The sequence below is a fragment of the Silene latifolia genome, chromosome 7 (assembly GCF_048544455.1).
Source record: "Silene latifolia isolate original U9 population chromosome 7, ASM4854445v1, whole genome shotgun sequence".
NCBI lineage: Eukaryota > Viridiplantae > Streptophyta > Magnoliopsida > Caryophyllales > Caryophyllaceae > Silene > Silene latifolia.
In genome coordinates, this window is record NC_133532.1 from 90,369,847 (window position 1) to 90,385,795 (window position 15,949).

Below are 15,949 nucleotides of genomic sequence, written 5' to 3' on the forward strand. Positions count from 1 at the left end.
TTTGGGCGCTCGGGGGACTTTCCCTCGGGCGTGGCGGCGGAGGATTGAAGATGAGTCGACGGTAGGCATCGTCAAGTCGGGTAATCCTTTCGGAGAGACTGGCTATGGCTTCCTCGACCTGTTGGAACATGGTGAGCATAGTGGCAGCACTAAACACAAATACCCCGTCCGAGGGATCTTTCTTCAAGGCATTCACCTCGTCATCAACGGACAGGATGAGGTGTGAGCAGTCCAGCGTTGGCTCATCGTTGGAGATGGCGTGGATTCCCAGAGGATTTGTTTTGTTGTTCGGCTTAGTCGGTGGGGGTAAAGGCAAATCTCTTTTCTCAATCATGTCTTGGATGATGTGTTTGAGTTTGAAGCAGGTTTCAGTATCATGCCCTTTCCCTTGATGGTACTAAAAGTAGGCATTGGGGTTCCAGAACCGGGACTTCTTAGCATCGGTCGGATCCGGGGTGGGTCCGATTGGTTGTAACTTTCCCTGGTCCATGAGCCTCTTCAGAGCACTTGCGTAAGTTGACCCTATATTAGTGAACACTCTCTGGGGGCGCTTAGCTCTCTTAGCAGATGGTTCAACGAGGTTGACCTCATCGATCTTGTTTGTTTGGCTGTAAGGGCGAGATCCGGTCGAGGTGGATCCTTGGTAGCCTCTGCTAGTAGTCTTGGCCAAGACACCCTTCCGAAGGTCATCTTCAATGCGTGTCCCCAGAATTTGCAGATCCTGGAAGGTCTTTATATTTTGATGCCTCAGTAAGTTGGCATACACTGGGCGGAGATTGTTGACGAACTTTTACACCAAAGTTGATTCACTCGGTTTACTGACCAATTGAGTGCTCACCCTCCTCCAACGGGTTAAGAACTCGGTGAACCCTTCCTTATCGTTCTAGGTTAGAACCTCAAGAGTACGAGTATTGGCTTGGATTTCAACATTGTCGGCGTATTGTTTGGCAAATTCAACTGCGACCTCATCCCAAGTAGTAAGGTTTTTCGGATCAAGGGAGTAATACCAATGGCGAGGGATCGGTTCCAAAGAGGACGGAAAGATCCGGGTGAAAAGTTCCTGTTTGACCCCTTTAATGGCCATGTAGTTTTTGAAGGCAGGGATATGATTGAACGGGTCCTCCACTCCTTTGAACTTAGGCACATCAGTTAGGGTAAAGTTGTCAGGTAATTGATCCCCAACAGGTTCGAACCTTCGGTTGTTCTCAAGATAGATATTGTTACCCGGGCTAGGAGTCGTTCTTCCAAGAGCTTTAGCCTCTTCTCGATTCCGATCGAGGTGGAGCATTATATTCTCCGTTTCTTTGTTTTCCAGGGCATCGATCGGTCTCGACGCGATCCAGGGTGACCTTAAGAGCGGTGAGCAGTCTAGCTGATCGATCGTGACATCTCTGTTGTTATCATTGTTGTTGGACGAAGCTGAAGACGGGGCCATGGCTCTGAGGCAGAAAAACGGCTCACATTACAACTCAATCCGACACGGTTCAAAGACTGAACGCAGACAACGCAAAGGACGAGACAAAGATCAGACTCAATAAGACGGGGGTTACCGTGTGTGGTTCCTTGGTGCTGACTCGATTTATGACGTGACGGTGTTGACCGAACTTTTGACACGAGTCCAACATAACGGCGCGATTCCATTGGACGGGTCTCGTGTTGAGACGACTCATAAGTAAAGACACATAAGTACGTTTGCTTTGACTCGATAGACACGAGGCGGAATTGGAGTGGTGGACTGAAGTTTTCGAAAATAGAAATTTTCAAAAAGATTCATTCGTCGCTTTAATGTGCGGCTTCCGAAGATAGAGATCTCCGCAAGTCGATGAGTTGAAAAGGTTGTCTTAAATTTATTTGCAAAAGACGGTTTTGAGTTTGAGTCGGCTCGGAAAACAGTGTATTGTTTCCCAAGACGGTTTTGAAATTCAAAATTGTATGTTTTGAAAATCGGGTTTGAAATGTTTGAAAAGGTCTCGGGGACGGTGCATGGTCCTCGGGATCTCGAAAGTGTCTCGAGAAAAGGGTGTGTGCTTTTCTCGGGTTTTGAAAGAGCCATTGTCGGCGCGAAACGGGTTAAAATCCGTGTCTAGACGCGGCGATTATAACGGCGTAAAAAGGTGATTTGAAATGGTTGTAAAAAACCGGGTTTGAAAATCGTCATTACGACGAACTAGAAAGGCGTGTTGAAATGGTTATAAAAACCGGGTTTGAAAATCGTCATTACAACGGCCTAGAAAGGCGTGTTGAAATGGTTATAAAAACCGGGTTTGAAAATCGTCATTACGACGGCCTAGAAAGGCGTGTTGAATTGGTTATAAAAACCGGGTTTGAAAATCGTCATTACGACGGCCTAGAAAGGCGTGCAACGGTCGGCGAAAGACCGAGGTTTGAAATGGCCATTATAACGGCGCAAATGGGTGTTTTTGGAAAGTTTTGAAAATGACACGGAAGGACTTATGATCAAGTAGCACATAAGCACTCACAGTTCATTATATTATGCATTATTCTGACACGGGTTTTGTCTTAGAAGGATGGGTTACACACCAAGCAATCAAACCCCGATTTGCGAGAGGGATACCAATCCAAACAAAATGTGTAAGGAGGGTGCCCTAGCCTCGTGCTCGAAAGTGATGAAAGCTCTTTGACGAAACAGAAATGTGTAACGTCAATGGTATGCTTGACTCAATCGGGATTCGAAACGCGGGGATGAGGAAACTCACGCCGACGAGACGATCCAATTGGTCGAAAAGGGTTAGGTTGTGGGCCCGGACAAGGAACCCGACCGTGACCGTAATATCAATTAATGCATTCCAACCAAGACCACGTTCGAGTCTCACCATCTAGGGATCACAAAGACGTAAGTGTCCTAGTTTTCCCCAGCGGAGTCGCCAAACTGTGGACATGGGCCCACATGCACGCCTAGCCAATCTGCGGACGTACATCGGTCTTTTTGAAAGCCACGCTCGGCGGCGTAAAAATGCTTTCGACCGGAACGTTTTAGATCGGTCGGTTTCGTCTCGGTAAGGGTCTCGAAACGATTAGAGATGTTCGGAGTCGCCACCAAGCATTTGTGGGATGCTTGGAACCCGTTCGAATTCCACTTTATACCTCGGTCAAGTCGAAGCACAAAGCAGCGTTTGACATAGGTACTAAAGATAAGGAAATCGTCCCTCTTTAGCATCCTATCTCTAGAATGAGTCTCGTACGCCCTGGATAAGGTCGTCCACTATCCAAAGTTTCTGAGTAAGAGGTGAAGGTACGTATTGGGAAGCCCTTTAATCAGACACCCAATCCCGCCCGCGGTAGCGGCTTCTACTGATCGATCTTGGTTGGTTGAATGCAAAAGTTGATAAAACGGTTTAAATGCATGAATGCGCATCCAATCATTTAAACCTAACATGTGAGAGCTTTCTAAGTCGGTTGATTTAATCCAAGTATCAAGTATAAGATGTCGAGTTGGATTAATGATTGATTTGCATGCAAGACGCAAATTAAACATCCATTTACCAAATTAGGTTTATGGTGCATAACATGATCCATTTGTCTTAGTAAGGCATTTTGCAAATGTGAATTTGAATAAACAAATAGTCATCTGATCCGTCCTATATCCGGGCTAATCGGAGTCGGGATCGTCTTAGACTAATGCTGGAAGGGGAACATGCCCTGTACCAGACGGCTATATGAGGCGCGAGCCAGCCGGCGGTGTAAAGAGGCCTCCCCTGATTCTGAAAATGAGAAAGAAAAGGCCTGCTTGAGGCGCGGGTCAGCCTACGATTATATGCCGTATTCTGACCATTTGAAAAACGTTATAAAACGTGTTGAAAAATGGGTATTTGAACCCGATTTGATTTGAAAGGGTCGTTTAGACCGCATTTGTTGATTTGAAGAACTAGACTCGAATAATCATCGTTATTTTGATAATATTCGGTGTCGGGTTCGACTTTGACAAGCTTGACATGAATAGTTTTGAAAATAATTATGAACTAATTGTTTTAAGTTCATTTGAATATGATTAGTCGATACTCATCATCGTACCCGGGTTAAAATCCGGCATGGTATGTAGAACCAAGGATGACTTTGTGTTGGTGACTAATATGTTTATTTTGAAAATGTAAAGAAATGATGAAAGACTTTAAAATACCTCCCAAAATGTAAAGAAATGAAATAAAAGGTTTTAAATACCTTTTAAATGTCATTAACAAAATATTATCACCGAAACACGGATTTAACCGTCATGGTATGAGGAACCAAGGGTGAAAAATGTTTTATGGTTAAAACAAATAAAATGAAATAAAAAAGGGTTTGAAAAAATTTGAAATGGTAAAAACCGATTACAAATATGAAAATGAATTAAAGGGGAAAGACAAGAACAAACACGGTTGATCTCTGACCTGAACACCCCATTTAGGCGCGGGCAAGCCGGCGAACTAAGGGGCTTCTCTGCTCTCGTGCCAAAAATCGCTTTGGCTCGTTTATCCCATGTTTTGGTTCATGTTATGCATGTTTTAGCATGTTATAGTCATGAAACAAATGAAAACATGATAAAAAGAGGACTTTTACACCCTCATACTTACATGTTTGGTTATGGCGAGTGACCGACGTAAGTGTAACAACTCGTTTGGTCGAAAAAAACTCGGTTTAAAACCGTTTTGGTAAGTAAAAAAGAGTGTTTTAAGATTAGTGACGGTGTAGTGGTCGAAATGGTCGGTCAAGTGATTTAATGCACGATGACGGTACCAAACAATGTGTAAGGCTTGTATTTACGATCGGTAGGTCGTAAATACGCGTCGGATTGTGACTTAAGAAGTCGAGTCGAGAATTTTAAGGGAAAAAAGAGAGGGCGGACACTCGCGTAACTCTCAAATGGTGGCATTTGAGGGGTATTTATAGGAAAATGAGTGGTTGTGTGAGTTTTGAGCGACGTGGCCACCTGGGCTGCTCAAAGAGGCGCGAGCCACGTCGCGGGTCTTCGAGGTGTGTTGTCGCTTTCACACAAACGCAATCATGATTTGTTCTATCCTAGGTTTCGTAGTCATGTTTGGTACTTGACCAAACATAAATCCGGGAAAACTTAAGGTAGAAGGTTTGAAATGTTTTGTTTTTGGTGGTTGACTCGGTTTGACTCGTTGTTGGAGTTGGGATTTGAATTTTTGAGTCGGTTTTTGGTCCGGTGTCGGTTTTGACTCTAGTTAGTGTCATTGCGACCCCGTCGTCGTGCATTAAACACTCCAGGTATTTTTGAAATGTTTTGAAATGTCTTATTTTCGAAATCGTTTTAAGTTTTCTGACGTAAAGTTGTACACAAACTGTCGATCAAACGCCGCAATTCCAAAACATGTTGTAGTCCGATAATCATCGGGTGTTTGTTGGAGTCTCAGCAGATACTGGGTATCTACACCTTCTATTATATTTGTTTTTTTTTTTATTATAACTGTATTTTGTAAGTGTCGTTTGACAATTTATTAATGAATTGATATCAAAAAAGAAAATATTTGTAAAAAAAAGTGTTCGTGACCATCATGTTTAATTTTAAAAAGATAATAATAATAATAATAGTAAAATATCTCTACACAATATACGTAATTACGTATAATTAGTGCAATTTAATTTATTTATGTAACAAAATCAGAATATCCTATCAATACGTTTATGTAAATTGAAAAAAATATTATTCTCTATTCAAATGGAATAGAATTGTTTGTTGTCCTCACTCCATACCACATTAAAGGTAACACTGACTATAAATGGACGTATCATACCAAAGATAACATTCCTTATTTAGTCCGCAACATTACCAAGTTATCCTTATAACCATTTGGTTACACAAAATATCATTACATACCCCAGTTACCAACCCACAATTACATACCCCGCCTAACTTTTCTCTCCTTACCTTACTTTCTCCCCCTTTTTTAACACTATTGCTCTTTCAAGTACGAGTTTTACTCTTTAACGGACTTTTTCTTAAAAAAAATTTCACTTCAAGTCCTTGTTAAAAAAAATTCTCTCCTCTCTTCCTCTAAAAAATTAATTAATTCTCACCCAAATTACTCAATTATAATATCAAATTACTCAATTATAATCTAAATTTTCATATTAATTAAGTAATAATTCCTAATTCTAAATTCTTTAGTCACACAATGATATTTTTGTTTCAAATTAGGTAGATGTCGATAAAATTGGGGGTAGATAAAATTAGGGTTTATGGAAATTAAAGAATGATGGGAAAGGGGGTGGTAGTGGAGAGGATTGATGGAGGGAGTATAATTTAACCTAAATATAGATATGATATAATAAATTCAATTTTAGCCTAATTTATTTAGGCTGAATAATTTTGGAGATCTCTTATTTTTTTAAAATAATTTTTCTAAAATGAGGAGGATGAACAATTAATAGATCTGGTGGAAATCAGATCTCATTTGATACAAAAAAAATTGTTTTTATATAATTCCCCCAATTTTAGTCTCCTATATATCATCCCTTGTTTTTATATAATTCCCCTATCATCCCTCATTTCTTGTATGTGGTCCTAAGATAAAAATTTAAATTAAAAGCCGAATTTCAGCAGTAGTATTCATCTTCCAAAGGTTAGAACTTTTAATTCACTTGATATCTTCCTCCCTTTTCTCAGCATTAATGATACTGAAACTGAGAAAAACTACCTGAAACAGCATCATACAACCCTAACTTTTTTTTATTGTGACGAGGAATCAGCAGCCGCTAACTTGGGTGCGCACCCGGCGTGTGAGTGTGAGAGTGTGTGTACGCTTGAGTCTTTGACAGTTGACACACCCATTTTCTTGCTCCTAAAAACTCACTCACATTTTAGTTTCACCAGAAAAAATAACACATTCATGGGTTCATTAGTCCCGTTGCAAGACCTCAACCTTCATCCGGACCCAACTACTTTGTCGCCCACGCCTATTCGGGTAAAACCCGAGCCCATTGACGATGAACTGGAATTAATTCCAAGTTCCCCACCATCCCAACCGCCTGATAACTCAAATGTCTACTCGGAATTCAACCGGATTTCCGAGATGTTCCGTTCTGCATTTGCGCAGAGAATGGAGCGCCTGGGGGACGTCGATGTCCTTAACTCAGAAACCGGCGCCATTGTTCCGGTTCCAACAGAGGAGAACCGGGTTTCTGCTGTTGTTGTGTCCCCAAACCGCCGACAAAAGCGGTCCAACGAGCTGGTACGGGTTACCAACTTGAGCGTAGAAGACCAAAGGCACTTCAGAGATATTGTGAGACGGACTAGGATGCTGTACGACGCTTTACGAATATATTCAACCTCGGATTCCATGTGGGACGGTTCTGGGAGGCGGGCCAGGGGTGATTTGAAGGCTGCAACTATCATGAGGGAAAGAGGGTTGTGGTTGAATATGGATAAGAGAATTGTGGGTTCGGTTCCTGGTGTCTACATTGGTGACTTGTTTTATTTCAGGATGGAACTCTGTGTTGTTGGGCTACATGGCCAGAGCCAGGCTGGTATTGATTACCTCCCATCCAGCGAGAGCTCCAATGGCGAACCCATTGCAACCAGCATTGTCGTTTCGGGTGGTTATGAGGATGATGAGGATTCCGGGGATGTTTTGGTTTATACAGGTCATGGTGGGCAGGACAAGTTTCACAGGATGAACAACCACCAAAAATTGGAAGGAGGTAATTTAGCTTTAGAGAGAAGTATGCATTATGGTATTGAGATTAGGGTTATTAGGGGTTTGAAATATGAGGGCAGCCTTACTTATAAGATTTATGTTTATGACGGTTTGTATAAGGTTGTTGAGTCTTGGTTTGATGTCGGTAAGTCTGGTTTTGGTGTTTATAAGTATAAACTTGTCAGAGTTGAAGGTCAGCCTCAAATGGGTAGTACATCCTTGAAATTTGCTCATAATTTGAGGACTAGACCTTTTGAGCTCCGACCTCAGGGATATTTGACCCTTGACCTGTCCATGAAAAAGGATAACATGCCCGTTTTTGTGTTTAATGACATTGATACGGATAAGGAGCCATTGTACTATAATTATCTTTCGAGAACTGTTTTCCCACCCTTTGTTTATGGAGGGGGCAATATGGGGTGTGATTGTGTCACTAGTTGTGTCAGTGGATGTTTGTGTGGAATGAAGAATGGAGGTGAGATTGCTTATGATCACAACGGGTTTCTGTTGAGAGGGAAACCGTTGATATTTGAATGTGGCAATTACTGTAGTTGCCCGCCCAGCTGTCGCAATCGTGTGAGTCAAAAAGGGCTGAAGAATAGCTTGGAAGTATTTAGGTCCAGGGACACAGGTTGGGGAGTTCGAACTTTGGAATTGATACCTTCTGGTGCTTTTATTTGTGAGTATACGGGCGTCGTTCTTACAAGAGAACAGGCACAACTTTTCACCATGAATGGAGATACTCTAATTTATCCTGGTCGGTTCGCTGAAAAATGGGGGGAATGGGGAGATTTATCTCAGGTGTATCCAGATTATGTTAAACCTACTTATCCCTCTATTCCGCCATTGGATTTCGCTATGGATGTATCAAGCATGAGAAATGTTGCTTGCTACATTAGCCACAGCACTAGTCCCAATGTGATGGTGCAGTTTGTGCTGTATGATCATAACAACATCTTATTTCCTCATCTTATGTTATTTGCTATGGAAAACATCCCCCCATTGCGGGAACTTAGCCTTGATTATGGAGTAGCTGATGAGTACACCGGGAAGCTCTCAATATGCAACTAGAAAAGTCGTCGTTATACTGCCCTACCTTTCAATTTTGTGCAGTTGATGACATTTAAGGATATGACGGCAGAGAGGTAACCTTTTTCTTTTACTGCCTTTATATCACATGCTCTGCAGTTCCCTTTTACTAGGGTTCTAGTAGGAGGTTGCCCACAGTTCAGGTTCATCAAACTTGCTTATCAACTCTCCTAGTCAGATATTATACCATTTTTTTACCAAACTTCTGATTTACTTGTCACAGTTTTTTTCGTATTTGCGAGATAATTGGTTCTCAGACTATATAGTAATGTGTGTATTGTGTATCAGTTTCCATACCAAAGTTCTGGTTCCTGTAGTCTCGATGTAATTCGCGCATCTTTGTTAGGCGATGGAAGTTTGTTTATATTTTTGGAACCACAGAATATTACATGGAATATTATGCTCAAGTTATTACCTTGCCATTGTTTCTGCTTATCTGTTCTTGGATTCGGTTTTGTGAACTAATGTTGTTCAGTTGATTATGAGTTCGTGTGACAGCATTCTGTTGATGGCAGCTTTTAACTGGGCTCTATATCAATATTGGTCATTCTGTTGTTTATTAGTTTTTTAAATAACGTTTTTGATTTCGTTCAGTTTCTCCCCTTTAATGAATTCGTAACCACCACTTCTGGCAGTCATTACTAATGTGGGACTGTGGTGGATCGGCGGTTTTAGGATTGTGAATATCTGATCCTTAATTACTGTTAATTTGATTGACATTTTTGTTGCTACTTTACCTTCTTTATTAAGTGACTTGTACTCTTGAGCCAATAAAATAAATGTTCAAAAATAGAAATTGAACAAGGAAGAACCACTTTTTAGTTGAGGTGCATGAACTGCATTTGGTTAATTATTCTCCTCATCCTCTGTGATCGAAAAGTGCAAGTATTTGTTCTCTTTTAAGGCTTAGTAATAGTGTATTTGGGATGTGGCATTGTGAGACAAAATCATTAGAAGTTTAGTCAAATTTCCAATTAGTATAGCCTGACATACTACGGTGGAGAAGTAGTACAGGTACTAGTGGACAGGTGAAGAACCAAGTTACTTTTCCGTTACTATATCAACAATCATTGTTTGTCCAACTCTTTAGTTGTTCCATGAGTCTGAAAGTAGCTTGGGAATCAAACGTGTGAAGATTACTATCCCATAGTTAAAGTTAAAATTCTACAATGAAGTATTAAATGAGGTTGATTGCAATTATTATTCTCACATTTCAAACGAAGACATAAATGACGTTTAGGAGCTTTGCTTAGGCATTTGTGATGTGCTTAACTAAGATTTTTTTCTTCTTTGTACACCCTATATTTTCTTTACAATTCATTTTAGCATTTTTGATTTTTTTTTTCTTAAGCCATTCGTTCAACTATCTCCATGCATTGACACATGACAGCTTTTGTTTCCTCCGCAGCTTTAAATTTTCTACCGTTCCCTATCAAATTTAATGTCAAAAACATTTTAAATAATGCAACAACATTTCCTCTACCTAAGGACCTCATATTACTGTATTGTCTGTATATAGGAGGAGTTGGGAGAAATTAGAAAGGGGGTTGAATTAGGAGAGAGAATAGGAGTAAATAGGCCAATAGGGAGGAGGAAACTCTACATATTTACTGTTTTGAAGGAATGATTATCAGCTAATAAATGTTCTATCTATATCAATATTCTCAATTCTTGTGCCCAAATGTTAAAACGACTTAACGAAAAAAAATATTAATGTGACAAAACAGTTTGAGATCGTACTAATTGTCTGTTTCAGAGCTATTCCTTAATTAGTAGCTTGTTGGGCAATTATGTAGGCCTCTAACCACAACCTTCGAACATCTTGTCTTTTTGGAACCAACATTAGAAAGATCTTGTTCGGATTTTATGAATTCAAATTTCCTCTTTTTTTTTTTTTTTTTTTTTTTATATATATATATATATATATATATTTTTTTTAACAAAAGAAGTTATTTTTTAATAAAATATATATATATATATATTTATATATATATATATATATATATAAATCATTTTGGGATTAAGGCTCTGATGTTGTTGTTGTAACAAAAGAAGTCAATTCTCTAAACTCTAAGTGTACTCCAATCAAAAAAAGAATCCACTACATTGGCTTTTGAGTGCTATTTACATTATGATATCTGTTGAGTGTCTAAATTTCTTGTGTTTCTGTTTTGCTATATTGTTTGATACTTTGTGGTCACTTGTAGTTTGCTACGAAGTAGCAATCATGTTTGCTGACTTCTTCCTATGGAATAGCCTTCCGGTGATGACTGAACGAAACTAATTTTCTAGAGTGTTTAATCTTTATGACTTGTTGGCACCTGTCGGTTTCAAATCAAAAACATTCCAAACCTGAGTTATTCTAGCATTAATAATACAACAATAACATTTCCACATTTGCTAAAATACTTCCAATTAAGGAAGACTAGAGGGGGTCTGCTACTTTACTCGAAAACATAGAGGGGGTGCTCTGGAGACAGCGTTCTGAAAATGGCATCAAGAATAGTATAGACTGACTTAATCAAATTATATAAGAATGACAAATAGTAGTAGAGAAGATCGCCACTTTACTTTATTCTACTACAAAGCCAAAGACTAGTGAGCATTAGCTTGGCACCTTCATTGGAAATGGAAGATTGTTATAGCATTTATAATGTCGTCAAGTTCTCTACATTGTCGTGGTGATGGATGTCTCACTAAAGCTTATAACGAATATAGTAGTTTTGGCGATGTCAAAATCATTAACCTTCTAAAGTAAACTTGAAATATTCTCCAGGGTTATAAAGAGCATAATATTACATATGATGTGTGACATCGAATAGTGACCGAGTTACTAAGGTTTTGAAAGGCACCACGACCGCATTATTAAGTAGTACCGGCCACATTTGTAGTGCAATTCCAGAGATTAGGCTACGGTAGCCTATTCCTCGATCAGTCTTAAAGCGTGACGTTCTTAGAATTTAAGGAATACTAATGTTTCTAATGATAAATCTATCTAACTGTCTAGTGTATTATCATAAGGAATTCGTGTATCACGTTTATTTAATACTGCCAACCATGACATCAAATTGCGGTGTTGGTCACGATTGCATGGTTGCGTACTTTAATACGGTGCAGCGTCCAATCTTACGGTTTATCGCGACTTGTTTTGACATTGATCATATAAGTTAGTGGGTTTTATTAGCCTTTTCTCGGATAGCAACCAAAGTCTCACATTGGAAAAATAGAAGAGTTTTGCCTTGTTTATAAGAGACCATCACTCCACTGGTACGAGTCCTTTTGGGACATAGCGCATAAACAAATCAGTGCGGGCTTGCCAAACCGGACATTATTAACTAATGTGACGGAGTGGTGGCGGCGGCAATCCCATCAGTGGTATCAGATTAGAGCCGAACCGGTCCAGTGTGTGGTGGAGCCCAAAGTAGTGGACTTTGCCGCTGTGACCTTGTGATTGTAGATTTGTGGTGGTGCCTTGTGTCGAAGGGTCCTCTGAGGTGATAATGGTGGTGCAAGATGGACAGATTATCATTGGAGGGGACTTAGGGGAGAGCAATGGTGTGGTGGTCCTTGGGTTTGAGGGGAGGGTTGTGGTAGTAACCGAAGTCTTGCCTTCTTTATAAGAGACCCACCACTCTATTAGTGTGAGGCCTTTTGAGAAGGAGCCCAAAAGCAAATCTGTGCGGGCTTGGCCCAAAGCGGACAATATCATAATAATATGACGAAGTGGTGAAGGCGGCAGTCCCAACTGCCTTGTATTGGCCAAGTAATAGATCAAAGACGATCCTGTCGGTCAAATATCGGCCTAATATCAGATATTTTGGAACTTGTTAGACGTTTATTCTTATTTAGATTTTCTCAAAATTATGCGTTCATTCTGTTTTAGGCTTGTATCTGACATAGAGATGCTATTTATTCATCCTCAAAACAGATAAACAGAACGAAAGCTTTTGCTCTTTCTAACATAGATATTGGCCGTTACAAGGCCAACCACTTCATAATTCGCTACCGCGATATACGAACTTTATGGCGATCACGTCTAATACTGCAATTTATTTGCCATGATCTAGGTTAATAATTTCCTAGATCATGAAGTAACTTGCATATTATTGACATGATCTAGGATAGCAATTTCTTAGAGTTGCTGACTGACTGGATTTTATTAACTTCTTAGAGTTGCTGACTCAGACTGACTGGATTTTATTCTACATGGTTTTGACATTTACAGATAAGAGGATTAGACAGGGTGTTTCTTTTAATGTGTTGAAGGAGCAATTTACGTTCGCCATATAAGAAAACACTTCGTTTCGTCTGCAATAATGGGGCTGGTCGCATAATTAACTGACTCGATTGCTCTGGTAGCATCAAGTATTGGGACTTGTGATGTTTGTCATCCCTGGATATATTACCTCTCTGAGAACACAATGAGTGTAAGTGTTCTTGACTGACTTCGTACAAGTGCTTGCCTGCTTGGGATCATGGGTCACATGAATTTTAATTTGATAGTGTGTAGAAAATATGGAGTCATTGACATTCACATATAGACCTTCAGACATATGAAGGCACTAGTGCCATGCAAGTTTTGTTCTTGCAGCCTGAAGATTCTCTGAAATATTGACTGCACAGTGTCTATGGGCAATCAAGGAGGCTCATGACATAGGCTCTGTTCACTGTGTGAGAGTCTACGTCATATTCATGGATTGGGATTGCAAAACATGATGAGAATGGAACTGCACAGAGAAGGGTACTGTTTGCTGCTATGGTTTTATTGGTGCCTCTCATTTGGGTAGCATGGAGAGTAGTACATGCTGGAGATTTCGCATCCCGAAATTTTCATTATGCAACTTCCTTACCCCACTGTAGGTGGAGCCTTTAGGCAATGAGATAATAGTGCTTTTCCAAATTATGTTGGGGAGATTAGACGTAGTGTGTAACTGACATCAGTTTGCAGTAGGTAACTTCGGAGGTGTAGCTGGGCAGCTCCTACTAGAAGGTAGCCCCAACACTCTGTGCTCAGACTTTTAAGGTTTCTGAAGTCTGAACTTATCTATCAATGCATATGTGATTCAGGCATATAAGGAGCTCAGTTACCTCGGATTTTGAGTGATGATGAAGAAATGATGAAAAGGCAAGTTGTTGCATGGATTTCGCGGGAAAACTGATAACTTGATTCCTTGTTTTTTTCCAGGGTTTTTGAGCATCAAATGACTTGTTAAAGTGATCTGTGTTACAAGCATTCCTTTTATTTTTGTAACATGACTATCGAAGGGTGCGCGTTTTAACACAGGAAAAAATTCTCTGTATATGGTACATTGACACCTACTCGGGCACTATAGAGTTGTATGCTGTGTAAATATTCTTCCTCTTCAGCCAGATTGCAACCAAAGGACCCCTGAATTATTGCTGCTAATGTCTGCATTTATGTGTGTAATCTGAATCTATGTTTGTGGGCATGCTTACTATTTAAGCCTTTTTACAACATGATCCCTGTAGTAGTACTAATAGCTACGTAGCAGCCACCAGGGTAGAATGTTATATTCAATGTTGATTGTTTGTTTATGAACATGGTGGTTATTCTTACCCTGTCAAATATCAATCATGAGTAATTAATAAATAGTTTGTCTTCAATGCAGACGTAGCAGCTTGTTTAGAGCTTTCGGGTGGTGCGACAATTTCATTGGACTGCCATGGAAGGTTGTGGAGTTAGTTGACCTGGTATTGGTTCACTGCGGAGTGGCTTGTTGAATGTTGATTGAATTAAAAGCAAGCTTTATTATTTTGGATGTTTGGAAGAATTCAAAATTGCAAAGGGCAATTGAGAAGTGTAAGAGTAGATAGTTTAGAGAAATTTAGTTATCGGTCAGGATGGTTCTTGTTGACGTAGCTGCCCTTTGAGTTTGAATTCCGAATTCCAAATTCGAAATAGTGAAACTTGTGTTGTAACTTATTGACATTGTATATACCTGATGATGAAATTGCATAAGAATCTTGTACAGTTTGGGAGTTTCTTCTCATCTGCGTGATCTTTACTCTTTTTTAGGCAGGGATGATCTGAATTTCAATGACGTGGCTTTCTATAATTTTATTACCCTTGATTGACTGTCAGGTATGCATTCATTATTGACTGCTTCCATAAGAAAATATTACTACTAGTCATCTACTACTCCCTACAAAGAGGGTATATATAAACATTTACTTTTTTAAACTGTTATAGAATGCTTTTAATGAAACTTTTTTAGCACAAACTAATGATATTATTTTATTATTTTTTATTAATAGTATATTTTTTTAGTTACAACTTATATTATAAAAAGTAATAAATTTTTTATCAGAAAAAAAAAATTGGAGACAAATATATACACAATAAATATGCCAAATTGTGAGGTTTCAACTTTCAAGTTTCATAAATATCTCAATGTAACAGATTAGGCCCATTTTTTGACACAACATACATAATAATGACTAAATATCGTCGACAATTTGTAATCACTTTCATAATCTACCCCTCACTTTAAACCACCCATATATTAATTAACATCTTTTTTTCAAGTACAACTTTTTCATTACCACCGCTTCAACTCCGCCACCAAATTCAAGAAATCAACGATGCAAGTAATCTAAACTAGTTTAATTTTTTAAAATTTTGTAATTAGTTAGTAGATTTAGCTGGTTTAGAATAGAATTGTTATTGTTAGAACGGATTAGCGATTAGCGATTACCGCGCCCAAAACTAATTTAAGTCGGAACATGGTTTTTTTTTCCGGACGAAAAATTTCTTAGTCCATGCCCTTTTTTGACATATTTTTTTTAAAAAAAATTATCAATTTCCGTCTTAGACTAGTTTTATGCGCGGGGATCGGTAATCGCTAATCCGTTCGTCAAATCATAAACTTGAAACGTAAATAAACGTAAACATATCTCTTGAACATTGTTACTAGCTTGATTGTTGTTACCGTCATTAGTCGATATGATTAAAACCGTTTTAATCGAAAATTACGTAAGAAAAAAATCGTCTTAGAAAATTGTAGGCTTATCAATACTATATATATATATATATATATATAGAGAGGCCGGATCCGGTGAGGCACCTCATTATGGCGAGGCGGCCGGTCTCACCAAATTCCTCATTATGGCGAGGCAAGATCCGGTGAGTCAACCTATATATTTGAGTCCATGAGTCCATAAAACAATATCACGCACTATAC

At 39.2% G+C, this 15,949-nt stretch overlaps 1 protein-coding gene across 2 annotated transcripts; it reads left to right on the forward strand.

The window, feature by feature from the left end:
* Window positions 1-6,392: 6,392 nt before the first annotated feature.
* LOC141592352 (histone-lysine N-methyltransferase family member SUVH2-like) lies at window positions 6,393-14,758 on the forward strand. 2 transcript variants are annotated; one of them, XM_074412982.1, is made up of 3 exons: window positions 6,430-8,803; window positions 12,973-13,174; window positions 14,378-14,758. In XM_074412982.1, the coding sequence occupies exon 1, from the start codon at window positions 6,852-6,854 to the stop codon at window positions 8,727-8,729; it is 1,878 nt and encodes a 625-aa protein (XP_074269083.1). In that variant the 5' UTR covers window positions 6,430-6,851; the 3' UTR covers window positions 8,730-8,803; window positions 12,973-13,174; window positions 14,378-14,758. The 2 variants fall into 2 exon arrangements, with proteins under 2 accessions (XP_074269082.1, XP_074269083.1); XM_074412981.1 differs by lacking the exon at window positions 12,973-13,174 and having other exon boundaries at window positions 6,393-8,803.
* Window positions 14,759-15,949: the final 1,191 nt, after the last annotated feature.